The 26101-nt window shown below is 49.2% G+C and overlaps 9 protein-coding genes across 9 annotated transcripts; 3 read left to right on the top strand and 6 right to left on the bottom strand.

Annotated features, from left to right (window-relative positions):
* Window positions 1–201: 201 nt before the first annotated feature.
* P175DRAFT_0492703 (uncharacterized protein) lies at window positions 202–776 on the bottom strand (the record flags this gene model as incomplete). Its single annotated transcript, XM_040895910.1, has 2 exons — window positions 202–668; window positions 728–776. The coding sequence occupies 2 exons, from the start codon at window positions 774–776 to the stop codon at window positions 202–204; spliced, it is 516 nt and encodes a 171-aa protein (XP_040753492.1).
* Window positions 777–1761: 985 nt separating this feature from the next.
* P175DRAFT_0492702 (opsin family protein) lies at window positions 1762–3025 on the bottom strand (the record flags this gene model as incomplete). Its single annotated transcript, XM_040895909.1, has 6 exons — window positions 1762–1835; window positions 1886–1959; window positions 2013–2147; window positions 2207–2694; window positions 2757–2823; window positions 2889–3025. The coding sequence occupies 6 exons, from the start codon at window positions 3023–3025 to the stop codon at window positions 1762–1764; spliced, it is 975 nt and encodes a 324-aa protein (XP_040753491.1).
* Window positions 3026–3627: 602 nt separating this feature from the next.
* On the bottom strand, window positions 3628–8906 carry P175DRAFT_0557031 (uncharacterized protein). The gene is made up of 3 exons (XM_040900735.1): window positions 8594–8906; window positions 7198–8534; window positions 3628–6768 (listed from the first exon to the last, which is right to left on the bottom strand). Exons 1-3 carry the CDS (start codon window positions 8677–8679, stop codon window positions 3734–3736), a joined length of 4458 nt encoding a protein of 1485 aa, XP_040753490.1. The 5' UTR covers window positions 8680–8906; the 3' UTR covers window positions 3628–3733.
* A 290-nt stretch (window positions 8907–9196) lies between these two features.
* On the top strand, window positions 9197–12948 carry P175DRAFT_0508955 (putative kinesin family protein (BimC); the record flags this gene model as incomplete). Its single annotated transcript, XM_040898397.1, has 5 exons — window positions 9197–9649; window positions 9708–10354; window positions 10407–11460; window positions 11510–11962; window positions 12013–12948. The coding sequence occupies 5 exons, from the start codon at window positions 9197–9199 to the stop codon at window positions 12946–12948; spliced, it is 3543 nt and encodes a 1180-aa protein (XP_040753489.1).
* Window positions 12949–13491: 543 nt separating this feature from the next.
* P175DRAFT_0436026 (uncharacterized protein) lies at window positions 13492–15351 on the bottom strand (the record flags this gene model as incomplete). The annotated part of the gene is made up of 3 exons (XM_040893774.1): window positions 13492–14613; window positions 15110–15141; window positions 15210–15351. 3 exons carry the CDS (start codon window positions 15349–15351, stop codon window positions 13492–13494), a joined length of 1296 nt encoding a protein of 431 aa, XP_040753488.1.
* A 333-nt stretch (window positions 15352–15684) lies between these two features.
* On the top strand, window positions 15685–18895 carry P175DRAFT_0508952 (uncharacterized protein; the record flags this gene model as incomplete). The annotated part of the gene is made up of 4 exons (XM_040898396.1): window positions 15685–16664; window positions 16721–16766; window positions 17471–17624; window positions 17691–18895. The coding sequence occupies 4 exons, from the start codon at window positions 15685–15687 to the stop codon at window positions 18893–18895; spliced, it is 2385 nt and encodes a 794-aa protein (XP_040753487.1).
* A 964-nt stretch (window positions 18896–19859) lies between these two features.
* Window positions 19860–20551, top strand: P175DRAFT_0557025 (RPEL repeat-containing protein; the record flags this gene model as incomplete). The annotated part of the gene is made up of 3 exons (XM_040900734.1): window positions 19860–20083; window positions 20284–20384; window positions 20457–20551. The coding sequence occupies exons 1-3, from the start codon at window positions 19941–19943 to the stop codon at window positions 20549–20551; spliced, it is 339 nt and encodes a 112-aa protein (XP_040753486.1). The 5' UTR covers window positions 19860–19940.
* Window positions 20552–20627: 76 nt separating this feature from the next.
* Window positions 20628–21892, bottom strand: P175DRAFT_0477971 (translin family protein). Its single transcript, XM_040895342.1, has 3 exons — window positions 21653–21892; window positions 21545–21562; window positions 20628–21471 (listed from the first exon to the last, which is right to left on the bottom strand). Exons 1-3 carry the CDS (start codon window positions 21853–21855, stop codon window positions 20835–20837), a joined length of 858 nt encoding a protein of 285 aa, XP_040753485.1. The 5' UTR covers window positions 21856–21892; the 3' UTR covers window positions 20628–20834.
* Window positions 21893–22158: 266 nt separating this feature from the next.
* Window positions 22159–25162, bottom strand: P175DRAFT_0457433 (beta-mannosidase). The gene is made up of 5 exons (XM_040894656.1): window positions 24855–25162; window positions 23828–24781; window positions 23347–23777; window positions 23056–23291; window positions 22159–23007 (listed from the first exon to the last, which is right to left on the bottom strand). Exons 1-5 carry the CDS (start codon window positions 24986–24988, stop codon window positions 22231–22233), a joined length of 2532 nt encoding a protein of 843 aa, XP_040753484.1. The 5' UTR covers window positions 24989–25162; the 3' UTR covers window positions 22159–22230.
* Window positions 25163–26101: the final 939 nt, after the last annotated feature.

Below are 26101 nucleotides of genomic sequence, written 5' to 3'. Positions count from 1 at the left end.
TAAGCATGTTCTTCACTCTGTAAGAAAGATTTGTTGGAGTATCGTCGATCTATAGTTATATTATCCACTTGGAAGTACAATGCTTAACCGGAAGGCCTTTTTAAAAGCAGCTATGCAAAATAGTTTACACCAACAGTATTAGGAAGCTATTACTAGCTGCAGAGGTGACAAGCTCGGACCAGCCTCCATACATAGATCCCGTCAAACCCAATAGTCATCAGCAGAAGGGTAGTCCCCAAGAATCTTGGCCGCTTGTTCCTCCCAGAATGTAGTTGTAGCCATAGGCTCTTCGAGGTCGGCAAGACGTGCCTCAATAACTCGAGTAAATGATCGAAAGTCCTCAATAATCGAGCGCAATTGGTCGCGATCATTCCATGCACTAACAGGCACGGGCCAAGGGAGAATCGCACCGTCAAAGGGGGTTTGGATGTTTTCGCCTGGACCTAGGCTAGTGCTTGCATCCTGATTTCCGTCAGCAGGGAGCAGACGTGGCCTCTTAGGGCCTATGAAGTTTTCTAGGCTCTCCCCGGTGTGTTCGCGTTTCAGGGACACAGGGCTGGGGTTGTTGCACACTCCTGGGGGAGGGACTGGGTAATTTTGGTAATTCTGGACCTGCTGCCACTGCCGGTTTTCTACAGCCAAAACGTAACGAAGCCCGCCGCGGTTCACTATATCCCTTTAAATTGTCAAATGGGGGCGATAAGAGAAGGAAGGTCCTAGTACCTACTCCGTAAGATAGTGAGCCCAGCCACGGCCTCCAGTCCGACGGAAGGCATTGCGATGTGAACATTGGGTGCCAGTGCGATCATAATAACAGTTGGTGCAGGTGTAAGAAAGAATGGACATATTATTGTATATTGGAAAAACAACACAGCTTTTCCATATAGTCGAGTTCCCGCAGCATGACTTGCATGGATGGGTTTTCTCCCCACGACGGTGCAACAAGGCAGCGGTTCGGCGGCGTGCAGTGGTAAGTTTCTGGTCACTGCCAGGTGTAGAGCCATAGTCACACCAGTCAAGTTCTCTCACAGGGTCCAGCAGGCGAACTAGTCGAACTTGGACACTCTCCAATTTTGATACATTTACCTCTAGCCAGGAAAGACAGTCAGCTCCATCTCGAACAATGGGGACTGGGGACGGGAACGAACCTCTCGCGGCGTTCTTCACAGCTAGATCGCGCGACGACAGTAGAAGAGGCCAAGGAACCTCATAAGATGGGCTTAGGGACATCTTGAACCGAAGGTATCTAGAGGGCCTTATCCACGAGACAAGAAGCGCGGGCACAAGATACGGGGGGGTAAGTTGGTGAGAGACAATAACAATACGCGTCAAGAAGCAATGAATGGTGATATCCGTCCAGGCCACGCAAAGTACACGGTACCAAAAATAGAGAATCAGAGAAGGATGTTGGATCAGGTAGTTGCAGACTTTAACCGCCAAGTCGTTCGTTTGTCTATTAAGGAAATAGCTTTGGGTCCTCCAGCTAGGATATTCCAGAGTAAATTCAAAGAAAGGCTGAGAAGGATCGATCAGCAGTGGCTACTGTATGTACTAGTTAGTATTACTGCTTGCAACGATTTATTAAACTGGCAACCTTTTCTACCTTCAGTATTATTATTCAATCATATTGAAAACTCACTAAACGTTAATAATATACACTTATCTCCAGTTATATTGCCTATTTCAACAAGACACCGTTGCCTGGTATGAAAACTTTTCTGACATTTTGCCGCCTCCACCTACCCCCTTTTTCGCAGATATTCATCCAAGATCAACACGACATAATGATAAGTGGTGGTTGCTGGGTAATATTGGCTGCAGCTTTAAAAAGCTGTCTTTGCATTGAGTCAAGTTCAGTCAGTCTCGGTGCGAGAGTACTACGCACCCTCTTCCTCCTCGATACGGATAGCTCCTTCATTACCGATACCACTGGACCAGAAGCCATCGACGAAAAGATTTCTACGTTCTATTAGTGTTTCCATATTTATATACTGAGAGTACGGGTGCCTTACGTTCCAGAGGAAGCGTCATTGGCGATCACCAACCAGTAGGCGATAATTCCTTGGACAAGAATATCCTGGATGGCGAAAATGATGGTTTCAGCGTCAATGGTCGTTTTGAGAGCGAGGGCACCAGCGGCCAAGGCACTAAGAGGTCAGTCAGTCATTCCCTGCAACGCAAAAGGAACCAAGTGGGAAATCCATACATAGGATACAAAACTTTGGCCAAAAGGGCCACAAAAGCAATGGCTCCGAAGAGGCGTCGTGTTGGACCGTCTCGATTGCTTGCGGCTCTAGATCCCCTAACACCGATATGATACACCACTGTCAAGTAGGCGATTGCGCTGATAGTGAACCAAACCCATCTGCGGGCCGTGTGACCCGCAAAGGTCCCCAGAAGACCGGAGCCCAGCATCACGTAGTCTGCGGCAATGGCAGCGAAGAGATGCGCTCCTGGGAGACCCGAGAGTAGGGTTAAGCTAGCAAGGATCATAGGGTCCGTTACAAACCAATTCACGTAGCGCAACCAAAATACCTGACGGATCACATCATGTCTAGTGTTAGGAACATGTTTGTGAGACTCCTCGAGCACATCGTGTTTCCAGTCTATGCCTTCTCCGGTTGCGAGAGCGAGGTATATGATGAACGACACGGTGGTCGAGATTGAAACTAGGGTATGGATAAGACGTTTTGACTAGGGTTGTTAATGAGTTATCAATTCCCTTGCGTCCCTAGTATATCTGCTGGAAAACTTACCAGTTGCACACGGCTGCCCAAAATGTAGAATACAAGGGCAGATAGGCCCATAAGTACTGTAACCACCCTAAAATATCGATCGCAAACATTAGCATCTTTTTCAACAACTCTAAATGTAGCCAGTGTCCCTACCATAATGTCCGCATTCCAGTAACATGAATCTCCTGGAAAGTAGGATGGCCACCTGGAATCACTGTTGGAATCGGAGCCACAGACGAGGTCGCAGTTGGCTCCGGCCAGGGCAGCAAATCAGTAACGGTTTCAGTCATGGTTTCGGTTATGGTTTCAGTCAGCATCTGTGTGCTTGTGGTGGTCGCTGTCGTTGTAACAGTTCTGGTCTTGAGCACCGATTCAATCATCTTCAACTTTCTTTTTTAAATGACTGCGGCGAGGAGGATGACGATAGATCGATTCTCCGTTGGATCCGACTATAACCGCAGCACCTGTCTTCGGAAGAGAGAATATATAGCTCTGGTAAGCTAGCATACAGGGATGGGATGATGATGGTTTTGATTGTGATTCGATTGAAGCTTGCATCGGTGGGACATGTGGATTGCAAAAACGATTCGTTCGACGTCGATTCTTCGGGGTGGCAGGCATCTCATGAACCATCGTGCTACGGACACGCGCGTCATACTGACCTCGATGTTGTCGTCATTGAAACTCTTTTGACGGGACGAGAAAACTTGGAAGCCAATCCTGGAGGGAAACACCTTGAAGGCGGACCTGTAGGGAATTGTTGCCGAAGGTTGGTCGGACAAGTGTAAGCTTGATTTGTTGAAAGGATCATCTGAGGTGGTTGTGGTTGCAGCAGAATTCCGGCTTGAGGCCTTTGCCCCCGGGATGACGACAATCACTTACCCAAAATGGAGAATATGAAAGATGAGTTTATTTCAAAATAATACAAAGGTCTATATGTAAGTGAAGATTATTGTACATGGGTGGGTAGTAGAAATCAAGGAAACCCTCTGGCTGCCTTATGTAGACGCATCAAGTTCCTGGACAACCTCCTCGCAGCGATCGCACACGCTCTCTTCTGCTGCTTCTATTTCCGGAACTACATAGCGCCAGCACCGAGGGCACTTAGATGCCTGTGGACTGAAGATATACACAGTTCCCTTGGCTCCGTTTGGAAGCTCGTACTCGCCACTGTATTGCCACTCGGCGTTCGCAATAGTATCAGGAATGGGCTCACTGCTGCCACTCAGGGTAACAGAAGAAACAACAAATATATCAGCAAGTTCATCCAAGCCCCGTCGCAGAACAGAGGAAGCAGCAGAACCCTCTGGCAGTGTAATGTGAACAAAGGATTGCAGAGACGAGCCCATTTGTTTCTGGCCACGAGCTTTTTCTTGGATAACCTTGATAACGGAGTGGACAGCGACAATATCCTGGTAGTCTGCTTCAAGGGATGGTTTTTGCCATTCTGATGCAGGGCTAGAGACAATGCGTTTCATGGGGTGTTCGCAGTGAGACTTCAGAGCCTCAGGCGTATGCTCCCAAGTCTCTTCTACAAGCAACGGGGTGATAGGAGCCAGCACCTCCTGGAGATGCTGGTAAATGTGGAACAAAGTGGTCTGTGCAGCGCGCCTGCTGAGACTATCTTCTCCATAAGTATAGAGTCGATCTTTAATAGCCTCCATGTAGAACGAGGAGAACTCGAGATTGGCCCATCGGTTAATTGCATTGACGGCCTTGTAGAATTCAAAGCTTTCTAACGCTTTTCTAGCGGCAAGGGTCATCTCGGATAAGTGCATAAGCGCGATACGATCAACCAGCAGCAACTGGTCATATGGAACCTGATCCTGCGGGCAGAAATCGGAAAGTGCTCCTAGCAAAAGCTTGAAAGTCACACGGTACTTGTGCAAACTGGTGTTGACTGTCTGGAGAACTTGCTTGCCAATTACCACGTCTCGAGTATAGTCACTGCTGGCGACCCACATCCGAAGCGCGTCGGGGCCCATGGCATCGTAAACAGGGCCTTTAGCCTCTGTTTGCTTTTTGCCTTTGCCCTTCTTCTGCTTAAGAGGTGGCAAAAGGGTGCCATCCATGATGGTCTGCGGATGCAGTACATTTCCAATGGATTTGCTCATTTTACGACCGTCTTCATCCAAGGTAAATCCATGGGTAATCAGGTGTTTGAAAGGTGCACGAGGGGTAGTACTTCCCGAGGCAAGTTGGTGCGCAATGAAGGTGAGAAGTCCCGACTGGAACCAACCGCGATGTTGGTCAGTGCCTTCGAGGTAAACATCCGCGGGGTGGCCATCGCTACTGTAAGGGGGTTCGATTTCTGCCCAACTAGTTCCGCTGTCAAACCACACATCCATGGTGTCGGTTCCCCGTCTGTACCCTGGACCATCAGATTCCCGTAACGAGGGCGGAATCCAGGCAAGATCGTTAGCATCGTCAGTCCACCATGCATCAATTCCGCGCTTGTCGATAACGTCCATAACATGCGAAACGCTGTCTTTTGTAAGCACAGCTTCACCGGTACCTTTATGGTAAATGGCAGGGATAGGAACACCCCAAGCACGCTGGCGAGAAATGCACCATTCGCTACGGTTATTGACAAAATTCTCTAGTCGTTGCTTCCCAGACGTTGGAACGAAGTGGACATCCTGCAACGCTTTGACTGCACTGGTGCGAATATCGGCGACATCGGCGAACCATTGTTCAGTCGCGCGGATAATAATTGGCTGCTTCGACCTCCAATCGTAAGGATACTTGTGTTCGTAGCGGTGTTTTGAGAGAAGCAAGCCTTGTGACTCAACATATTCAAGCACAGCAATATTTCCTTCCGTCAAAACGTTCTTTCCGCTCAACCTCGTCGGGTCGCTGGGCATTGCGCGATCTGTGAATTTGCCGTGATCATCAACCGGAGCGAATGCAGAAATGCCACGAGCAACACAAGCCTCATAGTCATCCATTCCATGGCCAGGGGCACCGTGAACAAGACCCGTTCCGGAATCAGCAGTAACAAACTCGGCAGCAATGATCGGTTGAGCGTCAGAATCTGGCCCCTTGAAGATTGGTCGATACGTTGTGTTATCGGCCAGTTCCGAGCCAAGAATCCCAGGAACTATAACCGATAGATCCTCTTTCAAAATGCCTTCTAGATGTTCTAGTCGAGATTGCGCAACAAGGAGGTGGCCGTGGCTTGCGGACTGGACAATAGTGTATTCTAATTCAGGGTGAATCGCAATGACAGCGTTTGCCGGGAGAGTCCACGGGGTAGTCGTCCAAATAACAGCACTGATATCCTTGCCCTGTAACAGCGGGTTCTGGGCCAGATGCGACGGGATCGTAACCAAGGGGAATCTAACAAAAGCAGCCGTTGACACATGGTCGTCCTTGTACTCAAGCTCCGCCTCCGCGAGCGCCGTGCCAGTAGATGGTGACCAGTAAACCGGTTTAAACCTCCGATAAATCAGCCCTTTCTCAACCATCTCACGGAAAATGCCAAGCTGTCTCTTCTCAAAGTCCTTGTCCATAGTCTTCCAATGGTTCTCCCAGTCTGCCATGACCCCGAAACTACGAAAGCCGTTCATTTGCTCCTTCACCGTTCGGCCTGCGAGCTCCCGCGCGACCTTCCGAATAACCGCAGCACTGACGGGTCCATTGGTCTTCCCAAGATCTTTCTGCGCCTCAAGCGCCTTAAGTTCAATGGGCAACCCGTGGCAATCCCATCCAGGAACATAACGCACCCTCTTCCCCAAACCCAGCTGCACACGGCAGATTATGTCTTTCAAGATCTTATTGAGGGCATGGCCAACGTGGAGTTCACCATTCGCATAGGGCGGTCCGTCATGCAGAATAAAGGGTCGATTGGCCGGTCTTTCACGCCGTTGCCAGGCGTAGAGGTTGTCGGTACATCGCTTCAGATATTTCGACTGATCGGTCAGAGTCACACGCGCTGGGAACGTCGACTTGGGGAGCTTCAAGGTCGACGACCAGGACCGAGTCAGCGTCCGCGGCAGTTCCGGCATGCTACCGCTGAAGCATATCCCGAGTTCTGTAAAGGGTCAATTGCGTGGAGATGGGGAAGATTTGCTGGAGATGTATTTCCTCCGAAGAATGTCCTCCGGAAAGATTATCGGTGTAAATTACTAAGTATAATTACGGACTTGGCAGACAATCCCCCACATAAATCACCCAACGATACGTATTTCATCCCCAAGGAAATTACAATAAATTACACATAAACAGCGATAAAAAAAAATTGCTTCATAAGTCGAGCATGATTGAACAGGTTGAGGGCTTTCAAGGGGTTTCGCATTATGGAATCTATACTGGTAGTAATTCAAACCCAAATCGTGAGTTACAACCTGAAATGCACCTTAATATACCGTCAAGCAGCTCACTGCCCCATTCTTCATTACTTCAAACAAGAGTCCGGGGAAGCCGAATAGCTCAGTGTTTCCCAAGCCTCCGTCCTGCCCACCTTGCCCAGTCCTCTGCCCTTTACTTGAGCTCTCTTCCCAGCCACCCAGAAACTCGACGCTACTTTCAGGGCTATCACCCCATCCTCTATTCAGGACCATGGGTCGCTCAACGGTGCGCTCTTCCGCGGCGCTGGCATAAGAACCCTTCCAGATTTCTCTTAGACGGTGTGAAATGTCATCGTAGCGAGTCTCGGAGCAGACAGGTAATCCATGCGAGTTCAGTTCGATCTTCCAACGACTGCGTCGGTGTCGATTGAATGGATATGACCCTGGGACATTTCCATGCAAAATAATTTTAGATACAACGAGTTGAGATGAGGGGGATGGAGGGGTGGGCTCAGGAAGGTTGGACCCAGGGAAGGCTGGACCAGATGTAGTCGGATGAGAAATAAAAGCGTCAAATCCATGGTGAAAATAGTTAAAGAAGCACTGCGTTGGCAGGGAGGATGGGTCCAATGCATTCGCTTGTGAAAGTTCCTCGTCTGAATCATCGCTAACGCTATTATTCGAGGATTGATCTGTGTCAGTAACGTCAATCCCTCTTCCTGGAGATGGACTCATGTGGATGGTATCATCACCACCGCTACCACCAGCAGCGCGGTGAATGGAGATTCTGCGATCATTCTTACGATATATGGCATCTGGGGGCCCAAACTCCGCAACTAAATCCTGTGGAGTTGTCTCTGAAAGTGTGATATACACTGGGGATGATGATCTCCGGGTAACCTCCAGTTTGCCGGCCCCTAAAATTGTGAATTCCTCGATCTCGTCAGGAACGGTTTCTTTATTCTTCCCAGCCAACGCTGGAGATCGCGGATACTGTGGTTGTTGTGTGAACAATTTGGCCCGAACCTCTGGCCATGATGAACCTTGGAAGATAGCCATGGAGGTGGCTGGTAAGGCGGCCGAAGAAGAGAGCAGAGCTACGAAGTCACACTGTTCTGACCAGGCTGAATGTTGAAGGGGGAATGAGAAAGCAACCCCGGGATACGATAGCACATAGGTACCATATGGTGACTGAGTAATAGGTGGTATGTATTCGCCTGGATACGAAGGGCCGAAAAGACGGTTATAAACATGGCGAAAGCTCGGGCCTTGTTGGGAAGTTGAATGCTCATGTGGTTTGGCCCCTTTCAGAACCTCCTGGTTCTTATAAACTAGCGCTGTTTTAGAGAAGTCTAGCACCTCTACCAAACGCAGCCTTTGATCCGGTCCGTCAAATCGCAAACGAAGACCGTTCGAAGGCAGCTGTAAAGTAACCGGCTTATGAAGAGGTTCAGAGGATGAATATGCAATATCGATCGCGGGGTAAGTCTGGGGGTGAGCTTTCACGCGGCTTAGAACATTATGAAGGGAAGCTCCGAGTGCTATTCCAGGTATTAGCCATAGAAATACAATGAAGACAAATTCAACATGCTTAAAAAGCCAAGGCCTTTCCCAGGGTATATCTGGGCCTGTGGTGAAGGTCTGGAGGCAGTCATAGTGATCCGCAGCGCATACTGTTCCTGTGAGATGGGTTTGGTCTATGAGGGGTAAAGAAGGTGAAACAGGAGCGGTTCAGTGATTTGGAAATGTGTTCCAAAACTAAAGTTGCGCTTTGAAATATGCAGGATAGTGCATATGGTCTGAGGCGGAGTATTTAAGATAGTAGAGCTGGATAATACTAAAAAAAAGATGCACTTGGGAAAGTGGTCAAGTTTGTTCAGTGGGAATCATCAAGAGATGGCGATGAGCGCATTGCATCATGTGAACAGACGGGGGATGACCAGCGGAGCTGGGATCACATGGTGGCACGTGCGTCACCCAATTGGGTTGTTTACGTTTTCCCCTTTCGGCGGGCAAAGAATAACATCAACTTGACCCCCGACCACATACTCAACGACAAATTTCAAACGCAATTTACTTTTCACTTGGACATTCTTTTACATTTTATGCCTGGTCCTTATATTATTCTCTACTGTTTTGGTTTACAACATTCTCAACGTTTGAATCGCCATCATGGCCGGCACCCAACGGCCTGCCTCAGGGCTTCCCACAAGAAGAACGACGGCACGACAGCCAGCTCGGCGGATGGGCTCTATAGCCCCGGAGCGACAAGCATCTCCAGCCATTTCAACGAAGGCATCTGCTACGACTAGACTCCGCGCGTTGAAATCTCCAGGCGAGCCGCCGAGCATCACTGCGAAACGGAAAGAAAGGGATATTGAACGAGAAATCAACGAAGATACCAGCATACATGTGGTAGTGCGTTGCCGAGGACGAAATGACCGAGAGGTTAAGGAAAACAGTGGAGTGGTGCTGCTGACTGAAGGTGTCAAGGGGAAAAGCGTGGAGTTGTCAATGGGTCCAAATGCGATTTCTAACAAGACCTACACATTTGACAAGGTATTTTCGGCAGCCGCTGATCAGATTACCGTGTATGAAGATACTGTGGTGCCAATTCTCAATGAGGTGAGTTAATCGCATGCAACAGTCAGTAGTTTTTACCGCTAACTTAACGGCGCTCTAGATGCTTGCCGGATACAATTGCACAATTTTCGCGTATGGACAAACTGGGACTGGAAAAACATATACCATGTCAGGCGATATGAATGATACATTGGGGATTTTGTCCGACAACGCCGGTATTATCCCACGGGTTCTATATTCCCTGTTCCATAAACTCGCGGATACAGAAAGCACCGTCAAGTGCTCCTTCATCGAATTGTACAACGAAGAACTTCGGGATCTCCTGTCAGCTGAAGAAAACCCAAAACTAAAAATCTATGAAAATGAACAAAAAAAGGGCCACAACGGTAGTACTATGGTACAGGGAATGGAGGAGACCTACATCGACTCAGCTACAGCCGGAATCAAACTGCTACAGGAGGGCAGCCATAAACGCCAGGTTGCTGCGACAAAATGCAACGATCTTAGCTCTCGAAGCCATACAGTTTTCACGATCACCGTGCACACCAAACGAACAACAGAATCAGGCGAGGAATACGTTCGGCCGGGGAAGTTGAACTTGGTCGACTTGGCCGGCAGTGAGAATATCCAGCGCAGCGGCGCCGAAAACAAGCGGGCTACTGAGGCTGGCTTGATCAATAAGAGTCTTCTAACCCTCGGGCGGGTGATTAACGCTCTTGTGGACAAGAGCCCACATATTCCGTACCGGTACAGACTCCCGTCGTATCTTGTGTTAACGATCGCTAACTCATTCCAACAGAGAGTCGAAACTCACTCGTTTGCTCCAAGACTCCCTTGGTGGACAAACAAAGACATGCATCATTGCCACAGTTTCGCCTTCGCGTAGCAACCTAGAGGAAACAATATCTACGCTAGATTATGCTTTCAGGGCCAAAAATATCCGAAACAAACCCCAGGTCAACTCTACCATGCCTAAGAAGACATTATTTCGAGAATTTACCTCTGAAATTGAGAAACTCAAGGGGGAACTCATTGCAACAAGACACCGAAATGGCGTTTACATGTCAGTTGAGGCATATGAGGAGATGACAATGGAACGTGATTCACGAAGAATCATCAACGAGGAGCAACGGGCAAAGATCGAATCAATGGAGTCCAGTCTGCGACACAAAGTGCAGGAATTGTTCACGCTTACCAGCAACTTCAATGATCTCAAGAATAACAACGAGGAGACACGTGCAGCTTTGAGCGCGACAAATGACGTCCTTGAGCAAACAGAGATCGTTTTGCAAAATACAAAGTCCCAGCTCGAAGAGGAGGAAGTGCTTCGAAAGGCACATCAGGAAACCGAGCACCAGCTTCGCGATATCAGCACAGGGCTAGTATCAACGATCGATCAAACTGTTCAGGACATAGATCGCCTACACGCCAAACTAGGCCGTAAAGCTGACTTGGACACTGTGAACACCGAAATATGGGAACTGTCGACGGCTGAAGTATCAAATATTACGAGGCAGATCGATAGCAGAGTGGAGACTTTCCAGGCTCAGCATGCGAAACTAATGGAGTCAATGTCGAACAAGCTTCATGAATTCTTCTCGAGTGAATTGTCGCATGTTGAACAAACTCAAGCCAAGCTATCGGAAATTAGCACCTCAATTGATAAGGCGCAATGTAACGCAAAGGCTGAGACCTCCGGTGCGCATGACGAAATGAATAACGTCCTCGAAGAGATCAAGGATCTCCGGGAGGATGTGAAGGCTAAAGTGGGGGAGGGACTGAATGGCCTGTCGTTGGCCGCAGCCCGAATATCCGAGGAGGTAATCGGGGAATTTGCTGAATTTCACGCAGAGGTAAGACGACTGTTTTGATCAATAGCTCTATTATACCTAACATTTATAGCTTCACACCTCCTACAGCAATCTCGGGAAAGACCTAAAGAACGTGTTCGAAGGCATGGTGACACATCTCACTGAACAGAAAAACGAAATCAATCGGCTAAGATTAGAACTCCAAAATGCGAACCGTCAAAATATCGATGCAACCCGCAAAGCTTCTTCCCATCTGGCTCAAACCTTGGAAGAAGAAAATGCCACTGCAGAGGCAGAACGTGATATCTTAATGTCGCAAATCAAGGCTTTGATGGATGAATCTCGGCATAAGCAGCTTAATCGCTTAAAGGCCAAGATTGACAATCTGCGGACCGATCTCTCATCCTCGGGCGATATGTTAGAACATGTTACAGCCCAGCATGATCGCCAAGTTGATGAGTGGGTGTTCAAATCGGAACAGTTTGCAAAGGATGTCAATGCATCTAAGGATGAAATCAAGATCAAGATGCAACACGACTGGGAGGTAAGTGAAATCCTTATCTTGACTGTAACGATCCCATGCTAAGTGTGTAGGCCTTTGACCAGCGCAATTCTTCGATACAAAAGACGACAGAGTCCGTTCACAAGGAGACAGTCCGAATTGTTGACGCTCAAATGAATGATATGGGAAAGCAAATGGAAGCATTGGACGATTTTGTTGCGAAAGCGCGATCTCAAAATTATCACTACCGTGACGCCCATCTAGCAACCTTGGATAGTATAGCAACTGATATCCATCAGTCATACTCGACAATTCAGGAACAAAATGAAGCACTGGGTAGCCGTATCCACCAACTACAGGGGCAAACAACCCAGGATCACACAGCTCTAAAAGAGTCAGCAGATCCGCTACTTAGTGAAGTCCGCAAGCCTCTCGCAGATTTGTCTGCTGATATCCAGAATCGATCGCTGGAAGAATACGTTGCCACCGGTGTTACTCCCCAGAAACGGAAATATCAGTACCCATCTACCTTGCCTCGCACTGAGGCCCACGACACCCTAAAGTCTAGACTCAGGGTGTCTAAGGAAATGCAAGTACTTCCATTCAATGAGGAGGACCAGCCTTCTACGGCTAGCTCCCCAGCAAAGTGCTTTGTCTATAACGATGCAAACGAGGAGGTAGGAACTCAAGCATCTCCCATCACCACCGTCACGCCTTCCAACATAGGACTTAGGGAAATCGATGCAAACGTCGTCGCAAGACCGCTCGCGTTTAGCACTGAGGACGAAAAACCAGCAGTTCAATCGACCCCATCAATTTCGAACCCGGATAACTTATCTGAAGTTGACGATGTGGAGCCGCCACCATCAAAGAGACGTCGGTCCAACTCGGCTATGGTTGAGAGCAAGCTGCCCCAAAAGCTGGTTGCCAAAAAGATGGCTGGAATGATGGAAGGCAGAGAGAATGTTCCGCCCCAAGGAGGTTCTGGTGGTCGAAGACTAAGAGGCCGGCCTTCAACTGGTCTATAAAAGCAGAACTGCCATACTTCTAACACGTATGCTCTTTCTTCCCGCATGCACTTTCTATACCCCTTGTTTACTTGCAATGGTTCGGGGCGTTCTAGGATAATTGGGAGGATTCCATCCGGTCGCTTTGCCTTTGGTTTGTTATTGCTTCTAAGGCAATACAGTAGTATTTGGTTATTGTTGAACATGTGAACTGCATACCTTATCTGATAGATATCATCCTCAATGGAAGGCATTGGGTAATTTTACGGTCATATATGTTACTCCTAAACTCGTTGGCTAGGGGTGAATTGGCGGATTCATATATATAGTTATATATATATATATCTTGGTAATTCCGAGCCGCCATCCTGCCTAGATCGATCACCAAATTTCCACCCGTAGTTGATCTACAGTAGTTATTAACTTTGCTAACATGTTCTGATGGTGGCTTATTTACAAAAATGATATTAACTACATGGGGATTGTTGTGTAAAAAAAAATAATAACGACCGTCTTCAAATAAGGCAATATCAGGATTACTGCTAATGTATAATACACTACTACCTACCGAGTATGCGAGAAGCCTTCAGCGCCCGGCTGTTGCTGTTCTGCAGTTATCACATCATCTGCCTTATAAGATGGATCTGGATCTCCAGTAGGGACGATTGAGGGGTCTTGAGGGCTCGCCTCATCGACGAGTTCTGGATTTTGGAGCGCCTCCCCGCCTTCCACCGACATTCCTCGTTCCCCACTTTCAATAACTTGTCTTAATTCACCTAGTCTCTTCGCGAATTGATCCATCATGTCTTCTAGCCGCTGACTACCTCGTTCCTTATCCTTCCCTAACATGCCCACAGGGAGTCCCGCTGTACCCTGAATCTGTAACATCAGTCCGCCGTTCGTGGGGGTTTCTCCCGAGGAGTTGTTTTCGAAGGTTGGAGCTGGGAGAAGTTGGGTGTCGAGGACCTGCCATGATGGCGACAGGCTTTGTGTTGAAGTGACCGTGAACTGACGGGACGCTGAGAGCTGGTGCAGATGTTGGTCTGGCTGTTGTTTCGTCGGCGGGGAGTTTTGTGGGGTTTGTCCCTTGGACTCATACCCACTAGTAGGGTCTCCGTGGGGGTGATCGGAAGGCAAGTGATCTATATCAAGGATGATATAATTGTCGCGGACGCCAGGGACTGGTTCGGGAAGTAGAGGTTCCTTTGCTGTTCCACCGTCATCCTCGTACGTCCCATTCTCTCCTTCTGGGGGTGGTTGTCGTTGCCCCTGCTGCTTCGATTTCCCCTTTGCATTTGGGAAAATTTCCCGCTCCGCTTCGAGAGATCGTAATGCAGCCTCTGTTATGATATCTGTATCGTCGTCGGAGAAGATGTAATGGACGGTTGGGTGGTAGTATTCGGAGGTATGCGCGTCTTCAATCAGCGTGAAGAACGGCTGAAAGAGGGTGTGTGACGTGAACTGCGATTCATATTGGGCTTCTTCTCCCCCTTGAGCTAGCCGAGAGGCAATTGTTCCGACAGCTTCGTGATGGCTTTGGTGCTCGTCGAGGGGGTCGTTTGCGGCAGCGGCTTGGTCAATGCTCTGTGGACGGGACGAAGTGCGCCGGATGGACTGTCTTGACGGCGACGAGGCGAGCGGGGGGGATGGGGTGAGTTTGGGGAGAGACATGTCCGATGGCTGTGGCTACATGGTTACAATGATGCGAGAGAGGTATGATGAAGAGAAAGCTTCTTGAATGAGCGAAACGTTGACACAATTGTGGCGCCTTATCGATAGCGTCAGGTGACCACCAAGACGGATTTTGAGGCTGCAGACATGAAACTTGTAGGGCCATTTCAAGAGTCCATAGATTGGGGAATAAAAGATATGTAAACAATAATAAAAGATAGGGGTATCATTATAAGTGGACCTCCAACGCCTTCCACTGCTCTAGCAGTTTCTCATGAATTATGTCACTCGTCATTTTGCTTCCATTCAAATTCTAGTTGCTGTTAGCAAGGGTGGGATATATCAATCATAAACTAAGCACAGGAGGCATCACATACTCTGTCGGCACATAGGACAAAGCCCTTTGGATGTTTCCTGCTGAATCCAGGTCATGAGACAGTGCTATAGTCAGTGTTAGGAAATGGGCCTCTGGATTTTGCATGCGAGAAGATGTATGAACTCGGGATCATACCATATGGAAGGAATGGCCGCATTTTCCGAGCACTGAGGAAACTCTGATTAGATTGGTGGCACTATTTTCTCTTTTTCATTCGGAAATAACAGTCACCTACACAATGAGCAATCATCTCCGGGAAATTTGCAGGTTGGACAGGTCCCATCAAACTGAACACGACAGATGCCACAAACATCATCCTCCAGCATATCCCACCGCCAGGTTGCAACGGCATTCCATTCTTTGAGAGTGACTTTCATAACCGAAGATAATTTGAATTAAATGATTTGGGGGGTGGAGTTGGATGTGGGAATTTAGAAAGAGGAGGAGGCTGGGTAGGAGTGGATCTTTAATGTAGTGATAAAGAGTTGTTTATGTACCTGGAAGGCTTGCCGACTCCGCATTTATTATTAACCAACACTGATATGTAAGTTCTCCAAGACGACCACAAGAAGCGAACGGGAGTCTACCATCATCTGATTTCATTTCTGTCACTGTAGATGCGCCAAATTTCACCACCTTCCTCTGTTCCTCCGGAATGTAAATACAGAAAATAGCTTCTTGAACCCTTGTGAGGAATCTTCTTTATGAATATGGCTTCTATCGCGATCCGCAACGCCCTCCCTTCACCGACCCGTCTCATTCGACCAACAATGTCTGGATTGCAGCAAATACGACACCAGACCCAAACGCGCGGGATTTCGTTCTCATCATACCTCGTCTCTCCGAAGGAGCTTTCTGAAGCTCTGAAGAAGAACCCGACTACAAAGATCTCTACATCTCCTCGTGTGATCCCCCTCTGCGCTGCGTGGTTTATGCCGAATGACCCGGAAGGGCGCACAGGAATTGACGTCTTCCGCAAGCATCGCATACCCCAGGCACGGTTTTTCGACCTGGACGCTATCAAGGACAATGAGTCTCCTTATCCACATATGCTCCCCACGGCAGAGACATTCGCCGAGGCCATGAGTGAGCTTGGCATCCGACGTGATGATGAGGTGGTGGTTTACGATACAGAGGAGCTTGGTATCTTCAGTGCTCCGCGGGTTGGCTGGACCTTGCGGGTACTTGGGCATCCCAAGGTGCATATTCTCAATAACTACCGACTTTGGATTCGGGAGAACTACCCTACGGAGACCGGAGCGCTTTATCAGCCGGAGAAGACGAATTACCCTGTCCCTAGCTACGACTCGAAGCTTGTGATTCCTTACCTCGAGCTGAAGGAAATTGCCAAGGAACACCGCAAGGAGGGTGCGAAAGAAGTTGAGATCTTGGACGCCCGATCCTACGGTCGCTGGGCAGGAAAAGATCCAGAGCCACGCCCCGGGCTGGCCTCGGGACATATTCCAGGCTCCAAGAGCTTGCCATTCCAGGAATTGCTGGACCCCGAAACCAAGGCCTTCCTTCCTCCATCGGAGCTCCGCAAAATTTTTGAAGAACGTGAGCTCGATGCGACCAAGTCCATTATCAGCTCCTGTGGTACTGGTGTGACGGCCACCATCCTCGAAACAGCTTTAGGACTAGCAGAATTCGGAGCGCCTAGTCTACGAAGGGTATACGATGGCAGCTGGACGTAAGTCTTCCAGAACTTCTTTCGCTCCATGGTTTTCAGTTGTTAACTATGAATAGTGAGTGGGCACAGCGAGTGAAGCCAACAGATGGCCTGATCAAGAAAGTAGACTAAGGAGATAGTGGTCGCTCAAGCAATGAATAGTGTGGGACCGTTATAGTTATCTATGGTTTGATCTGACAACGCTATATGGAAGGATGGCCCGAGGGAATCGGGAATCTCGCGACGGCACAACCCCGGCGATTGTGTCTGGCCTTATAGAGTGTAATTTCAAGAATACCTACGAAATAGAGTTATCATGTGAACGACGAACAGAATGATTCCCCGCTCAGCTATCGTATGAACTATGAAGGAATAATTCGGACGCTGTAGTTAGTTAACTAGTTTTGGCTGACGCTTAGTCAGGGCTTCAGATGGCCGGCAGTTTCGAGTTGAATCCGATGGATGTTCTTGCATGGCTTCACCTTCTTCTTCATTTTACTTGCTTGTCTAATCGCACCCTCCCACTAGCCCTTCCAGAAATCACAAAATGCTGCAGATGATATCTCCCTGTGAACTAGGATCCAATTGTGAGTATTTTCTGCAGCCTCGTCTCCCTCCACTGACTGCCTGTTCACAAATCCTCATACCGCTGCCCCCACATTTCCAGATCCCTCCGCTGCCAGATTAATCCAAAACCTCCCGCCTTCGTGGACTTCAGCTAACCTCAGCTGTGCCGTAGTCGCAGTCGCTAAAACAAGCTGTTCGGAATAGGGCAGTCGTTTTTGTCTTTTTGGCGCCTCGAACTCCCCTCTATTATATTCCCTTAGGCCGGTTGCCCAGCCGGCGATTTTTTGAACACCATGTCCACCGGACGCAAGGTCTTCCACTGTGCCGTGGATGAGACGGCATTGACTACCAACATCAGCGAAATCAAAAAATGGACAACAAATGGGGCGATTACTCTTATTGTTCCTCTCTACAGTAAGGAGCGCTAGGCTTTCAAATACCGCCCACTGGACTCTCTACTCACTCGTTCTTTCTTCCTAGCTCTGGAACGCCTCCACGCACTGAAAAAAGCCGGATCCCAGGTCGCCATCAACGCCCGAGAAGCTGTGCGTTTCCTTGACCGCGTTACCTCCGGAAAAGATAATGTTGCCGCCGAGAGGATCGTTTTGCAAGGGCCGATGGAGCAGTACGAAGATTGGTCTGAAGCCGAGAAGTTTTTCCTACCGGAGTTTGAGGAAGAGCCGGAGGCCGCCAATGGACCCGTGAGCGCAGGCGAGCGAAATTTGCGGCGCGAGAAGCGAGAGGAAAAGTTTAGACATCAGAAGAAAAACACCGCCGCACCGGATGATCTATCGCAAATGCTTCTCAGCAAGTTGAATTTCAAGAAAGATGCGGATGCCGTTTCGATAACCTCCACCGGTACCCATAGTGCCCCAGCTTCCCGACCGTCTTCTAGGAGCTCGCGGACTAGCCCCGAATGCGCAAATGACCATACAATTGTGAACGGCGAGGAGCCTGAAGAACCAAAGCCCAAGCGTGCTTTAGGACACCGCCGCACCGCATCTGGGTCTACTATTCCGGTGGTTCCCCCCGTGCTCCGACCATTGCTTAGTGCGCTTCTCTGGCGGTTGCATAGCGGCCCCGATGCGTCACATGCTGCCAAAACTTGCATCCTAATCACCAACGATCGCCCGACCCAGATCTGGACCCAGAAGTTTGGCATCGGAGTCAAGAACATTCATCAGCTGCGGACCTCGATCCAGTACGAAGAGCGGGAATACAAGAATCGATGTAAATACGTCGAGAAAACCCAGATCCAGCCCACGGAACCCAAGTCTTTGCTATCCTACGAGGAAGAAAGCGACGAGGATGAGCTCGTCTTCGTCCCTCGCGGCCGCGGAAAAGGTGCCTCGAGAGGTGGAGGCTCTCGTGGAGGCGGGAGCAACCGCAAGGCTTCGACTATACCAGCAGCCGGAACGGCAACGGCAGCAGCAATAACCAAGTCTGCTGCACCACCGTTGGAAAACACAATGGAAATTCCCACGCAGCCGATCGATCCTAACTCCTTCAGTCGATCCCTTGGTGGCAACCCCAAGAAGCAGCCCCCGGTTGACCTCAGTTCTCAGGCTGGTGCCTCACGTGGCATTGCCGGTGCCTCGCGCAATCACACCAACAGTCGTCGGGGTGCTTCTCGTGGGCCATCTCGTGGCAGTGCCCGTGGTCGTGGTAAGCTCTGGGTTCCTTGATTGAATGATATAGGGTCCGTTGATCACTTGTTTTTACGACGGATCGGTTATCATCATAATTCCGCAATAGACCAAATGTGGTTGTTGCGCTACGAAGCAGGAATAAAAATTTTTTTTTTTTAAAGGGTGTCTCTCTGCCTGGCCCAGGCTGCCTCCGGGTCAGACCTCTTTCTGTCAGTTCGACTACGTTGCCGACTACGTTATGGATGAGACGAATGGGTATGGACGGATGATACTAACCGCCCGGAAGGTGAACGTTGAGTCAGAATACAGTGTTGTCTCGATCCCCAATGCTCCGAGCATGTGTGTGGGACGGTCTCCGGCTCATTTCTGGGTTTCAGATAGCTCGCTAGCTCAGTTGCTCGGATTGCTCGCTCTCATCTGATTTCCTTGCTTTCTCGTTTTGCAATGGAGGAATCGAGGCTGCTATTGTTTTTATTTCCCTACTACATGCTGGCGAAGTCGGGCGCTTCCCCGTATTTTACCTGGACATGCATCAAGAGTTACGTTATTCAACATGCTACTCTTCAGCTCTAAACACCCTACCAAAAGACGATCGTCTTCTTCCTTTTCTTTTCCTTTTCTTTTTGTTTAAGTCCAACATGTTCAAGAATGAGAATGAGAATTGAGAAAACGAAACACGGGATGATGTTATCTTAGTTTATTTTTCCTTGGTGAATAAATGGTTCCTTTCTACCCCTTTTCACTAGTTAACCAACTACCCGTAAACAAGACAAGTCAGTATATATAACTGCCAGTCTTATGAAGATCGCAATTCTCTATGATGACATGCACCTGAAACCCCGCGATGACTGGCCCAAAGTCCCGTGGAACAGAAATCACTTGACCTTCCCGTCCGTTTCCCCTCTTCATCGCCTCGACAGCCAACAGATTTGACCCCCCTGCGAGGTATTTAAGGCTCCGGGGGAGGGGGGTGGGGGGTTCTCTTTTCTTGCGTGTACTTTGGAGGTATTTAGAATAGCTAGACGTATATTCTATCCCAAGTATACCTAACTTTAGTTCCCAACTTCCTACCCACCCGACAATGTCTGCCTCCGCTATTGACGACTCCTCCATCACTGTCTCCCCTCTCGAACGCCGCAACTCGCTCGAGAGACACCTCTTGACTCGCCCGGATCCTCAAGATCTCAAGGATAGACATATCCTGCTGGATACCAATGTTGCTCCGTATGCCTATTTTTTGTTTTTTATTTTCCCAGGGGGGGTTGAGTACCCCTATATCACTTTCCTTGGCTGGAATTATACATACATACATACATACATACCATACCCTACCGTCTACCACCACCACCACCACCACCACAACCTATTACTAGTACCTTCCTTGTCTCGTCTGGCTAAATCACTAACTGTCGCTTCCCCCATAGATCCATCCAAGCAATGCAACAGAAACTCGATCGCCAACGGGCCTCGGATAACTTGAAGAAGAATCTAGAACAAAGGCCCGACCGCGAGGAGCTTGTTGAGCGTACGCTGAGCTTTCTTTCTATATTTTTCCAACTTGCTGTGCCTGGACTGACCTGTAAAAAACACAAAAAAGGCAATATCCTCCATGCTGATAGGGAGGGACGAGAGCGAGAGCAAGAGGATGAGGAGGAGGAGGAGGAGGAGGAGGAGGAGGTTGTGGTTCAGTGAGCTAGCTGGTTTGCTCTTGCTTTGGGGGTTCTGTGATGGGGGTTTGTTTGTCCTGTTAAGGGGGGCGGGGGGGGGGGATGGATTGAATCGACATGATGGGATGAATTGGACAGGGCGTTCTGGGATATTTAGCTTTGAGTAAGTATAATAACGTAACGTAACGTAACTAGGAGGATGGTTTGATTTCTACATTCCATGAATTTCATAACATACGATGGTCCCTGGAAACAAGTAAACCAGAGACAGACGCTCCGGAGCTATACTCGGTCAATACCTCAAGAGATTAATATATCTCCGTCTCAATGGGAGCCGACAAGTCCGGCGCCCATCCAGCCGGCCGCTCACTTCCACGGACCAAAATCCCATAAGCCGCACGCTCCACCTTCTCCACAGAAGTCTGCATTACATCCTCCTTCTTCCCGAAATCGCGGAGCATATTATGCCGACGTGGAATGCTTAGTGATTCAAACTGCGCACGCATCTCACGGAGATCGCGAACAACCCCGGCTTGTGAAGCGGGCAGTCGGGGGAGGTTTCGTAGCCCCAACTCTGACTCTGTCTCTGCATCTGTCGAAGATGTATGCCCGCCAGCCGAAAGCGACGTCACAGCAAACCGCATAATCTCCCCCGTCAAATCAAACAACCCCATCATATAGTCTTCATCCGTAACCAGGATCTCACGTGGAAGATAGCCGGAGACTTGCTCGAGCGTGATGACCGTTTGTGTTTGTAGATAGTGGTGGAAGGAGAAGGCTTCGATGAATTCTTGGATCCCGGGACTAAGTTGCCGCAGGTATCGCCAGCTGTTCAGGCCCTTGACGTCTGGGACGACGGCGCGGAAGAGCTCGAGGATCTGGGTAAACCGGGACTGGGTTTCTTTGGCGATAGAGGGGGGGATGGGCGTGTTAGTTGCTCGGACCCTGTTTTCGATATTGTTATTTGGCCATTACTTTGATTGGTTTTGCAGGGGAGAGCGGTACGGTGAGTGTGTACCGTTGCAGGGAGAATATGCTGGATTACATGGATAAATTAGTTAGCTTTACTTTTTTTTTTTTTTTTTCCCCCTTAGCCTAGCAACAAAAAATAATAAGAGGAGAGTACATTTTCTTGCTCAGTGCTGTTATGTCACGGCTTGTTTTAATCAGTCGCTCGCGTCGGTCGTGGTGGCCATCCAGCTCGTCGCGAAAGGTCCCGAACATTGAGAGGATGTGTGTCGCAGGTTCGGCCATTGTGTTTGTGGGGATTTGTGATTTGGGATCGTCGCGAAGTGGTAGGCCTTCCCAAGAGCGTTTGGTTCCGGCCATGGGATGGAAAGGGGTGATTCGAATGCGAATTTGTAAGAGGAGGAGGAGGAGGAGGAGGAGGAGAAGTTGCGGAGAGAAATAATTCGCACGTCGCACGATGTCATCGTCACGTGGGGGCCTTAAACCCAATCGGGGTGATATAGATCTGATAAGATTGTAGTGGAGGGGTTCCCAACATGGATGACAACAACTTTTTAACGAGGATCATGATCCTGATATCGGTTTAGAATATCTTTGTCTTTTCCTTTGGCATCTTGTTACAGCCTCCCTTTTTGGTGACTTTTATTTACGGGAAATAAGACTCGGCTAGTCGTTTAGATTCTGAAACTTTGGGATCATGAATTACCAGGAGGTATATAAACCCTAACTCTGAATCTACTGTCCCAGGAATTTGTATTTCAGGGGTGCATCTTCCGGCTTCAGACCCTTGATGGTGACAATCTGGTCGTCCCCAGGGACAATATCGATGGCGCTATCACTGACCCGAACGCCGTCCCGCTCCTCAAAAACCAAGCATTTCACTGGCTTCTTGGCACTGAGCTGAATCTTCTGCTCGTTTTCGGATTCGGAAATCTTGGTGACTTCTAGGCCCCGGTCCGAGAGATCGAGATACTTGAAGGGCTGGGGCCAATCTACATCCCGTGCTGTAAGTTCACCATCTACCCACACTCGAGCTGCGAGAACATGCGGCTCATCGACGGTGTGGTCAATAACGCCATCCAGGACGTTGGTAGTTCCATTGGGCACAATCGTAACATTCTCATGCACAATCGTCTCGCGGATTTCCTGACCGGTCTTGATAGACAGGAATTTCAGTTCAACCTTACCAACGAGCTCCGTCTGCTGGCTACTAACAACCCACAGCTCATACTTGCTGGTTTTAGGAGGTTGTGCGTGGGACACACTCCAGTCGTGATGCTCTCTACGGACACCAATTGCTACCGGCCTTAAAACACGGCAGACAGCGTAGAATGCAGGCTTGGGGCGTAGGAAATAGTCCACAATAGCCCAAGAGATGGTAGGCCAGCAATCGTTCAACTGCCAGAGCAAAGCACCTCCGCAGTGCCTTTCATCACCCCATTGGCGACGCCATCCACGGTATCCAAACATCATTGTTTCCGCTTGAACGACTTGGGTTAGGTAGATATGTGTCTATTACGGGTTAGACCTAGGCAAGCTTTAGCCGACGGATGATCTTACCTCCAGGTCTGTTGCTGTGCGTAAGTTCTCAACAAGATATGTAGCAATTCTTCGCTCATGGCCATCGGCCTTGTTGTGAAAGTCGAGGACGTGAGATTGAGGGAACTTGTCTGCTTCGTTCTCAACAAAGTAGTCGATCGTCGCAATATGGGGGAATGCCTCCATTCCGAATTCACTGTTGAAACGACCTCCGAGGGTGTCGAAAATCTGATACTTCTCTTGCGTCCCGTGCCAGACTATGGAGCCAAGTATTAGCGTAATATAGGGTCACTATTTGGCTGGATAACGTACCATTCCACTGGTGCATATCACCAACGGTAGGATCGGACGATACCTTGCCGTCTCCCCAAGGACTGCCAGGATGGTAGAAGAGCTCCGGACAGATCTTCTTGGCGACAATTGGCAGAAGGTGTTCGTAGATATAGCGAGCAGGGAAATCGGTCTTCAGCCAGCTCTGCGGATCCTTGTCTTCGTAGTTGTACGTAAGGCCCGCCGACTCTTGGACCTGGTAGTCCTCATTGTTGCCAACCCAGATTACGATAGAAGGATGGTGACGTAGTCTGCGCATGTTGTATGTGGCCTCTTTTTCCACCGACTCCAGTAGATCAGGCCATGTTGGGTAGTTACCACAGCCGAACATAAAATCCTGCCAGACCATGATGCCGATCTCATCACAGGCCTGGTAGAAGCTCTCGTCCTCGTAAATACCACCGCCCCACACTCTGTAAATAGTTAAACCCTCGGTATTGTCAGCTTGGAGGGAATGACATACCGAATCATGACCTGATGTCCAGCGGCCATCAACTGAATCCATTTACGATAGCGTTCAGGTGTGACGTTGGTGAGAAGGCTGTCCGCGGGAATCCAACATGCCCCACCGCAGAAAATATCAACACCGTTGATGCGAAAATAGAAAGATTTCCCGTGTTTGTCGGGTTGCTGGATGACCTCTGCGGTTCGAATACCAAACTTCTTCGACAGTTGTTGAATCTGGGCGTCTCCCTTTTCAAGAGACACTGAGATCTCATAGAGAGTTTGGTCTCCATAGCCATTAGGCCACCAAAGGGAGGGCTCCTGCAAAGCGAAACTTACTTTCGCCACATTGTTCTCCGGAGTAGCGACCCCACGGGCAATCTCCTGGCCGTGAAGACTTAGCGTAAAGGTGGCTTTGTATGAGGCATCAGATTCGCTAGTATCGATTTCCGCAAATGCAGAAATTTGCGCCTGCTGGTGATCCGTGGCCAGCTCTACCTGAGTCCAAAGATCTGATACCCTCGCAGAATAAACTTCAAGACGGACTTCTCTCCAGATGCCTGCAGTCATTAGGACCGGGCCCCAGTCCCAGCCCCAGTGATACTGAGCTTTCCTAACAGCCATTCTTGAGGGGTCTCCATTGAAGGATTCCCATTTGTGCGCGGGATCCTGCTTTCGGAGCTCCCGAGCTCGCAGCAGGGCACAGTCGAAGTCAATCTCTAGAGTGTGTTCACCTTCAGCCTCCAGGGCCTTGGTCACATCCACCCGGTAGGCGAGAAACATATTATTGCTCTCTAGAATGGTCTCTCCATTGAGTTTTACCTTCGCAAATGTGTCCAGCCCATCAAAGGCCAACACAATCGAGGATCCCGCAGGCACTGTCGGCTTTTGGAAGACATTGCGGTAGGTCCATGATTTCTCATTGACCCATCTCGCGCCCAATTCATTGAAGCCAATGAACGGGTTTTCTAACCTACGCAGTGGGAGAAACAATATATCAGCACCGTGTTATCACAGGTGGTATTTGGGTAAGAGCAAGTACATACTTGTTATTTGCCTGCAAATCCTGATGAACGACGGAGGGCACGACAGGAACAGACAGCCACGCATTTGGTGACTGGTCTTCACTGTCCCTGAGGCTCCATCCCGTGGAAAGGGCGTGGTGTGCAAATGCGGCCATCTTTGCAGTCTTTCTGTAGCAACTGTCGGCCAATTGCGAGCAATATTTTACAACGCCAGACGGTGATGGGAAGGGGGTATAAGAACGAATTTAATTGCGTCTGTCTCCTTTTCTCCAGCGGGAAAAACCGCGAGATTAGGGTCAGTCAGTATCTCCATATCAACACAGGCGTCTTGGATTCTTTCCCCTCTGCGCTGGGACTACTCTCTGGAATGAGAGGTACACGGAGCCTCCGCCGTGCCCCAGCTGGGAGCTTTCCCCTTTTGGGCCGAGTCCCGTGCCAGGAACCTCCGTTCCATATCGGGTTTAGCCCGGAACAGTGTCGGGCTTTTAATCCGCCGACTCTAAAAAGTGCATCTCGGAATCTCCTCGCATCGTATCTGGAGAGGTTCTGGCGAGAGACTCCCTTAGATGGGAGGCAGATCTATAATTCGTTTCATCCCTGCGGATGAAACAAATATCCGTACGTTCATTTTGCCTTTTCTCCGGTTGAAACGATCACTCCACCCGCATGCTGGGACTGGTTGGAAACGCTGGCTGCTCCGTTTACCTTTAGTGAGACTTGGGACGGACGATGCCCGGGCTTCCACCACTCACAGTGCTACAAATAAAGATCCGAGGGCGCCCTGAAGATTGGGAGGACGACCATCCCAGATGTCTTTTGTGTTGAAGACTTCCTCTTTTGGCTAGGAGAACCGAGGCACTCTGTCGTTCGCCAAATTTGACTCTCTCCCTCTTCTGTATCAGGTCATCTCTGGCCACCTCTGCCTCAAAAACGGATAGCGCAGGGAGACATGGAATGCTTTGGCAGTGCAATTGATCATGGAGATTGCCTTTTCTCCTCGCTTGGCCTCTTTTTCGCGGCCTTTTCTCTCATTACGATTATTAACTTCCCCCCTAATAACTAGTTGACTAATATTTATTTCACTGTACGTTCATGGCTTGATTTCTAACAATGTCCGCTTGCTGGATGTCTATTATTTATGGTCTGATTTGGCAATCAACCCCCCCTTCCCCTCCATGCCTTTGGCACTACCTGGCTCCTCGTCGCTTAAGAGACCCAGAAGCATTAGGAGGCTACTGTCCTTCATAACTGACATGACTCCTCCAGCC

Source organism: Aspergillus ochraceoroseus (genome assembly GCF_002846915.1).
Source record: "Aspergillus ochraceoroseus IBT 24754 chromosome Unknown P175scaffold_3, whole genome shotgun sequence".
NCBI classification, from domain to species: Eukaryota; Fungi; Ascomycota; class Eurotiomycetes; order Eurotiales; family Aspergillaceae; genus Aspergillus; species Aspergillus ochraceoroseus.
The sequence above is the reverse complement of the archived record's forward strand: the minus strand, read 5'-3'. Positions and strand labels throughout refer to the sequence as shown.

Bases quoted from the DNA above. Each gene is read 5' to 3' on its own strand.
- P175DRAFT_0477971 (XM_040895342.1), bottom strand. From the start codon at position 21,855: ATGGCCGGAACCAAACGCTCTTGGGAAGGCCTACCACTTCGCGACGAT.
- P175DRAFT_0457433 (XM_040894656.1), bottom strand. From the start codon at position 24,988: ATGGCCGCATTTGCACACCACGCCCTTTCCACGGGATGGAGCCTCAGG. The intron at 24,782-24,854 runs GTATGTACTTGC...CCCACTGCGTAG, and splicing joins GATTTGCAGGCAAATAACAA to GTTAGAAAACCCGTTCATTG. The intron at 23,778-23,827 runs GTATGTCATTCC...AACTATTTACAG, and splicing joins GGACATCAGGTCATGATTCG to AGTGTGGGGCGGTGGTATTT.
- P175DRAFT_0557031 (XM_040900735.1), bottom strand. From the start codon at position 8,679: ATGACTGCCTCCAGACCTTCACCACAGGCCCAGATATACCCTGGGAAA. The intron at 8,535-8,593 runs GTATTTCTATGG...TAATGTTCTAAG, and splicing joins ATGTTGAATTTGTCTTCATT to CCGCGTGAAAGCTCACCCCC. The intron at 6,769-7,197 runs GTGGGCAGGACG...GACCCTTTACAG, and splicing joins AGGGCAGAGGACTGGGCAAG to AACTCGGGATATGCTTCAGC.